General features: G+C 41.2%; 1 protein-coding gene across 1 annotated transcript; it reads right to left on the bottom strand.

The window, feature by feature from the left end:
* Positions 1 to 779: 779 nt before the first annotated feature.
* LOC149213616 (uncharacterized) lies at positions 780 to 7,208 on the bottom strand. Its single transcript, XM_089392062.1, has 4 exons — positions 6,308 to 7,208; positions 5,101 to 6,184; positions 4,702 to 4,980; positions 780 to 4,560 (listed from the first exon to the last, which is right to left on the bottom strand). Exons 1-4 carry the CDS (start codon positions 6,853 to 6,855, stop codon positions 1,102 to 1,104), a joined length of 5,370 nt encoding a protein of 1,789 aa, XP_089248188.1. The 5' UTR covers positions 6,856 to 7,208; the 3' UTR covers positions 780 to 1,101.
* Between the last annotated feature and the right edge of the window lie 296 nt (positions 7,209 to 7,504).

Below are 7,504 nucleotides of genomic sequence, written 5' to 3'. Positions count from 1 at the left end.
AGTTTCTTGGATACTTACTATTGTCTTATTTGGATACAACTCTTGAATTATGAACATATTGAATTTCATTACATACATTAAACATGGGTACATTGCATCTTATTTCCCAGGGCAAAGATCTCTATATGAAAAGACATACAAACAATAAACCCACCTTGTGAAAGGACTTAAAGTTAAGAAACCAGTGGGTAAGTCTTTCTATAAGCCTAGAGGTACCAAAGCTTATAACTCCCACAAATAACGTTGCCTCCAAGTAAGGGGCTTATAGAAGTACCTAAGCTTATAACTTCCACAAATAATGTTGCCTCCAAATAAGGGGTTGGTATAGACATTGACATAAATATACTAAGAAAATAATGCATTGTTATTTTAGAATGCATTTTGTGTGAACCATGAAATAATATTTTTAATTATATAAAATAAGATATCATTAAAATTATATATATAATATATAATTTGTTCATTATAAAGTTTTTATTTATTTATTATAAGTGATTTCTTAAATTTATTTAAATAATTATTTTTAGCATTATAATAACACAAAAAAATATAAAAAATTAAATATATATATATATATATATATATATATATAAACATTTTATTGTATTTCTTAAATATCATAAAAGAAAATGAGACACCAAATTAAAAATATATACAATTCAATAAAGGTAAATGAAACTGTTAATGATTGAAATACATCAAAATGTCAATGAAATGACGTATTTCATTTAAAAAGTAAAGAAGAAAATCACTTTAATTTCATTTAAAAAGTAATCGAACATGTTTATAACTTTATATTGTTTGAATGTGAAACTTTCAAATTTCACCTTATAACCGTTCAAAAATTTGGTCTTCCAAACTTTTTGGTATGTGCTAGTGCAAATTACAGAACAAAGATTTAACTTCACAATAAACTACGTGATTTATTTTTTTCCGCGCAAATGCCCACCACTTTTGCCTCTGGGAGTGAGAATTCGGAAAAACCCATATTCGAAAATGGGTTTTTCAAATGGAAAAACCCACTAACAGTGCTGCTATAAAGAGATATCGCAACAACTCATATTTGAAAATGTCAATTACAGGGCTTCGTTTAGCTGCGGTTCACAGACTGCAATGACCATTCTGGGGCCACCGGTGAACATTATAATAATGACGTACTCTGATCCCAATATTTGCTTTTGACCTTTCATTTTGAAGCGTCTGTTTCTTCCAGCGGCGTCGCAGCCGCTTCCCTACTCCAACAGCCCGCCGACCTTTCTTCCGTCCTTGCCGCAGGAACTTCCATCCTCCCCTACCCAGCAACTGCAGTTTCCCGCAATGCTTTGTTGCTAGCACCCTCAACAACCCCATATGTTCCAGATTTCCATGTTCTTCTAACTCACAGCAGTTTTTCACGTCAAGCATTCTAAGTTTTGTCAACTGTGCCAGCCCCCCTATGCTCTGCAGTTTCCGACACCCACCAGCGTTAAGTTTCCTCAATGATCTCAAATGTTCCAGACCTGGAAGTTCTTTTAACTCGCAGCAGTTCGCCACGTTTAGCACTTCAAGTCTTGTCAGCTGCTCCAACCCCTCTATGCTCTGCAGCGTCCCACAGCCACTCGCATTAAGATTCCTCAACAACTTCAGATGTTTGAGACCACCTGGGATTTCTGTTAACTCACTTCTGTTTGCCACGTTTAGCACTTGAAGTCCTGTCAGCTGCACCAACCCCTCTATGCTCTGCAGCTTCCCACAGCCACTCGCATTAAGATTCCTCAACCACTTCAGATGTTTGAGACCACCTGGAATTTTTTTTAATTCACTGCAGTTTGCCACGTTTAGCACTTGAAGTCCTGTCAGCTGCTCCAACCCCTCTATGCTCTGCAGCTTCCCACAGCCACTCGCATTAAGATTCCTCAACCACTTCAGATGTTTGAGACCACCTGGAATTTCTTTTAATTCACTGCAGTTTGCCACGTTTAGTTCTTGAAGTCGTGTGAGCTGCGCCAATCCCTCTATCCTCTGCAGTTTCCCACAGCCACTCGCATCAAGCTTCCACAACGACTTCAAAAGGTCGAGACCATCTGGGATTTCCTTTAAGTCACAGCAGTTTGCCACTTTTAGCACTTCAAGTCTTGTCAGCTGCGCCAATCCCTCTATCCTCTGCAGTTTCCCACAGCCACTCGCATCAAGCTTACACAACGACTTCAGATGTGCGAGACCACCTGTGATTTCCTTTAACTCACAGCAGTTTGCCACGTTTAGTTGTACAAGTCCTGTCAGCTGCGCCAATCCCTCCATGCTCTGCATTTTGCCACAGCCACTCGCATCAAGCTTACACAACGACTTCAGATGTTCGAGACCACCTGGGATTTCCTGTAACTCACAGCAGTTTGCCACGTTTAGTTCTTGAAGTCCTGTCAACTGCGCTAACCCCTCTATGCTCTGCAGTTTTCCAGATCCGCAGGCATTAAGCTTCCTCAACTTTGTCAGATGCTGGAGACCACCTGTGATTTTTTTTAACATGCAGCAGTTAGCCACGTTTAGTTCTTCAAGTCGCGTCAGCTGCACCAACCCCTCTATGCTCTGCAACTTCCCACAACGAGTGGCATTAAGCCTCCTCAATGATGTCAAATGTTCGAGACCCGGAATTTCTTCCAGCTCAGAGCAATCTTCCATGTCTAGCACATCCAGTTTTGGCAGCTGCGCCAACCCCACTATGCTCCCCACTTTCCGACACCCACTGGCTTTAAGCTCCCTCAACAAAGTCAAATGTTCCAGACCTGGAAGTTCTTTTAACGAACAGCATTTTTCCGTGTTTAGCACTTGAAGTTCTGTCAACTGCGCCAACCCGTCTAATTTTTTCAGATAGTGGCAGTTAACCTTCAGCTCTTTCAGACGTACCAAAGTTTCAAGACCTGGCAGCTCCTCAACTGTGTCGCATGCTACGAGTTGGAATTTCTCGAGCCTTTCAAGACCACAAAGTCCTATTTTCTTCAATGTACAACACTCGCTCAACTCTAGCTTTATAAGTGTTGTTGGCAATTCTACAACCTCCACCAAAAAATCACATCTAAGAATGCTGAGATGTTGAAGGTTTGGGCAAAGGCCTTCACAAAATGATAACCCTGAAATGTTTGTCCGGCACAGTCTTAAGTATTTTAGCCCAAACATACAGTTGACAATGGAAGCGTCCACTTTATTCAACACTATTCCCCCTTCAACTTTTCTGAGTGGCAGTTCACTCAACGGACACTCCTCTATTTCCAACCGCTGAAGACTGTTCAGCTCCACGAGGCATGATGGTAAGTACTCTAAACCCGAATTCTTGATTTTCAACTCTCTCAGCTGGGTCAACAATGTAATGGAATCCGGCAAATGTTTCAACTGAATGCAACCAGAAAGCTCCAATTCCTGTAAGCTCCTTAAGTCACCGATGTTATCGGGCAGACGTTTCAATTGGCTTCCTAAATGCAGAACTTGCAAATCACTTAGCTCTCCGATAGCACCTGGCAATTCTTTTAAATTTGTACCAAATAAAAATAATTTTAGCAATGACCGGTTATATGAGACTTGGGGAGGCCATACTTCAATTTTCCGACAATGTCGGAGGTCTAAGCATTCAAGGGAACTTATCTTTCCAAGAGTTTCAGGAAATATCTGCAACTTTCGACAATTGCGCAAAACCAAACGTTGCAGGTTCTGTAACTCCCCAAAGGAATCTGGGAACCTCTCTAATTCATAGACTCTAGTCAAGTCAATATGTCGGAGGTTCTTTAACCTCCCAAAGGAATCTGGAAGCTTCTTTAAGTTATGGCAATAAGACAAATCAATATGTTCGAGGTTCTTTAACTCACCAAGGGAATCTGGAAGACTTTTTAAGTTATAGCAAACAGACAAATCAATATGTTCGAGGTTCTTTAACTCACCAAGGGAATCTGGAAGCTTCTCTAGTTTTCCACAAAAATGGAGCTTAATACGTCGGAGATTATTTAACTCGCCAAGGGAATCTGGAAGCTTTTCTAATTTACTGCAACCAGACAAGTCAATATGCTGGAGGTTCTTTAAATTCCCAAGGGAATCTGGAAGCTTTTCTAATTTACTGCAAGAATACAAGTCAATATGCTGGAGGTTCTTTAAATTCCTAAGGGAATCTTGAAGCCCCTTTAATGAAGTACAGTAGGAGAAATTAACCTGTTGGAGGTTCCTCAAGTTTACAAAGGAATCTGGAAGATCTTTTAATGAACAACATCTGGAAAAATCAATCTGTCGGAGGTTACATAACTTCCCAAAGAAATTTGGAAGCATATTCAACTGGTCACTACCGGACAGGTCAATATGTTGGAGTTTCGTTAAATTGCCAAAACAATCCGGCAGCGACTTCATTGAACCGCAGTTGATTAAGCTCAGGTGCTCTAAAGACTGCAGATGGCAGAATTCATCTGGCAAAGTTTCCAGATGAAGAGTAGAAAATTCAGATTTAAGGACAATTTTTTCGAGTTGTTTCAACTTACCTATGGACTTTGGAAGTTCTAAAAGGTCAGAGTCAATAATACTCAACTCCCTCAAGTATAAAGGTACCTGCAATGTTCACAAATTTTCCAAAAGTGAGTTGGGGCCGTGGATGTCAATTGTAAACGTGGTGGTCTACCAAGATGGAATATATCCAAAAGCCATTTCATAAGGGAAGAACAAGCTCGATTAAATAATTACTATATATACCTGAATATTATGATCTTCCCACAGTATTTTCAATGTTGCCGACCTGCACAGTTGCAGAACCCTTAAACGCTCGATTGGAATCCAGGGAGGGAGGGAAGAATAAGGACATCTATCCCATCTGAGGCATATGAGATGTTGTGACCGTGCAGCCTTGAATATGCTTTCTTCCAAACAATCCCCTTCAACTCTAAGCAGCTTCAACCCGCGCATACCACGGAAAAGATCGCCCAGCTCCGCACGGTTTTCCACCGGCGTTTCAACCATGTTAATTCCACGCACCTAAATTGTTGACTGGAAACTGTTAGAAACAATATTGATATCTTTGCAAAACCTAAGAATTACGATATTGAGACCACAACACTAATTTCAAAACCAATGTTAATGTTTCAAAATACGTACGATTAATTTCTCCGGCAGATTGTCAAGAATGTTCTGCGTTAGGCGGCAAAAACGATACGGGGAATTCTTCTCTCCGATATCTCTGCCCAGGTCTCGAAGATGGTCGTGCATTATTATATTATTTTTGCTGTCGAGCTCAATGAGACACTTGTTCTGTAGATTCCAAAGGCCCAGCCATCCATCCAAGTCCAGTCCCTTCCATATTTGAATGGCAGTATCCCTGTCTTCTCCTAGGAAGAAACATGCAATGTCTAGGAATATTTGCTTATCGTTATCATCCAGGCTGTCGTAGCTGATTTTGAGTCTGCTTTGTATATCGTTGGGAAGCATATTTGAGATTTTGAGCAATTGGGCTCTCCAGAGAGTTAGATCGCTGCTTCCACGAAGATGCGCGCCAATCACTGTGAGAGATAACGGTAATCCACCGCACGCATCAACAAACTTACTAACCAGTACCTCAAATTCTGCCACTGGACGAGGCTGGTCAAAGGCATGCAAGCAGAAGAGTTCTTGGGAGTGTTGCTGATTGAGACACTCCAACTTATAAATGGCTGACTCATTGATATCATTGTTTATAAGAAGCTGCTTATCGCGAGACGTTACTAAAATTAAGCTACTGGGATGAAGGGCATCCTTAGCTGGTAAGAGTAATGCATCAAGCTGCGAAGAATGATCCACATTATCTAAAATAATGAGAGCTTGTTTGGATGACAGATTTCGTTTGAGATTTCCTTTACCTTCATCAGTGCTCCGTATTTGTTCATTCAATTGAGTCAAGTCCTTTATAAGGTCACTCTGTAAGGTAGTTAAAGACTTTTCTCTGATATCAAATAAAAAGCAAGATTGCCTGTAATTTGATCTTTCACGGTTAAAGATTTCTTTAGCAAGTGTGGTTTTGCCAATCCCTCCCAGCCCCAAAATTCCTATAACTCTAGTTACCCCAATTTGCTGCTGGTTCAATAACTCTTCAAAATCTCTTACTTTTTGATCCAAACCTGCTGGATATCTGGACACGTCCAGTGGCGGCTTTTTAACCTTTGCCAATACCAATTGCACGACCTCATTCACCAGTCGCCACTCCACACTGAATTAATATTCACAAACAAATTACTAATTAGCAGTAAGCAAAGCGTACATAAATAATTTGTCATATACTTATGAAACTAAACAATATAAAAAGAGGAACAGGAAGAGATGGAGTTGTCACCCATTATAAGCTCCTTCCAGGTCGAAACCGTCTATATTTGAAACATTAGAAAGAGCATTTCTCCATTTTTCAATGATGTCGGGATGGTAACGCGGCTTCTCTTGATGCGTTTGGGAGTCGGTTGTTTTCTTTTGTTCGAGGTCGGCCAGGGCTTTAGCGTACACTCCATCTTTGCCAAGTGTCCATCGAAGGTCAGCAGGGTTAACACCGCAGAAGATTGGAATAATGGTTGACCGGCCCGACTGCATGGACTCCAACATAAGTAGTAGCTCATTGAGACACCACTCAGACTCTGCATATCGAAGAGAGAAAATTGCGATATGGATTGAGGCATCTCTTATAGCCGCAGCTATTTGAGAAGTGAAGAAGTCCCCCTTCTCCATTTCTTCCTTGTCCAGAAACACTTGCAATCCTAAATCATCATGAAGGCGATTGTAGAGATGGGCGGCGATGGATAACTTGGTGTCCGGCCCGCGGTGGTTGATAAAGACCTGGTAGGGAGCCTTGTTGCCAGACGAGTTGGACGACGATGCCAACGGATTTGCCATGGAATACACAATGAAAAAACAAAGATGAAATGTATGAGAGAGATTGGGATTAAAACCTGGATCCAGTTGATCTCACAAGTGTGAAGAGCCTACCAGCCGCTTCCAAGTTAGAAGCAGGGTTTGGTAATCTTAATATTTTCAGATTCCTCGTCTGGTTGGTCTTGATCTCACAAGTGCAGAGTGGCTACCAGCTGCTTCCAAGTTCCAGCGCGACTTTGGTATGTCTGTGTATCTCTCTCCCAATCTGTTAAGAGCAAAACTGCAACGATTTCGTTTTGTTTCAAACCAGAGCTCCTTCTCCTATTTGGAAACCCTAATTCAAAGGTAGAAAGAGGAGTTATAATGTGTCACGAAATACTACTCATCAAAGGAAGCGACTTGGGAACTTAGTGTGTGAAACAGGGAAGCATCTCGCCACTGACCACACCACGTGAAGACCAATGATCACCGACAACATAACACGTCAGACTACCCATCAAATGAAGGGACCAGTGAATTTCGTGGGTGAAAGAGGGGAAGCATCTTGCCACCGACAACACCACATGGAGACCACTGTTCGCGCGTTGAGTCGCATGGAGATAGCTTTTTCGTGATGGATGATTACTTTGTTATCTTTAGTTTATGGAAACAGTTGGCAGAGAGGGACATA

This window comes from Pinus tabuliformis, chromosome 1_1, assembly GCF_031772625.1.
Source record: "Pinus tabuliformis cultivar Carrire ecotype Pingquan chromosome 1_1, CPIR1, whole genome shotgun sequence".
Taxonomy (NCBI): Eukaryota; Viridiplantae; Streptophyta; class Pinopsida; order Pinales; family Pinaceae; genus Pinus; species Pinus tabuliformis.
Note: the sequence above shows the minus strand (reverse complement) of the source record. Positions and strands in the feature narration are given on the sequence as shown.

Bases quoted from the DNA above. Each gene is read 5' to 3' on its own strand.
- LOC149213616 (XM_089392062.1), bottom strand. From the start codon at position 6,855: ATGGCAAATCCGTTGGCATCGTCGTCCAACTCGTCTGGCAACAAGGCT. The intron at 4,981-5,100 runs GTACGTATTTTG...TCAACAATTTAG, and splicing joins ATCTGCCGGAGAAATTAATC to GTGCGTGGAATTAACATGGT. The intron at 4,561-4,701 runs GTATATATAGTA...TGAACATTGCAG, and splicing joins GGGAAGATCATAATATTCAG to GTACCTTTATACTTGAGGGA.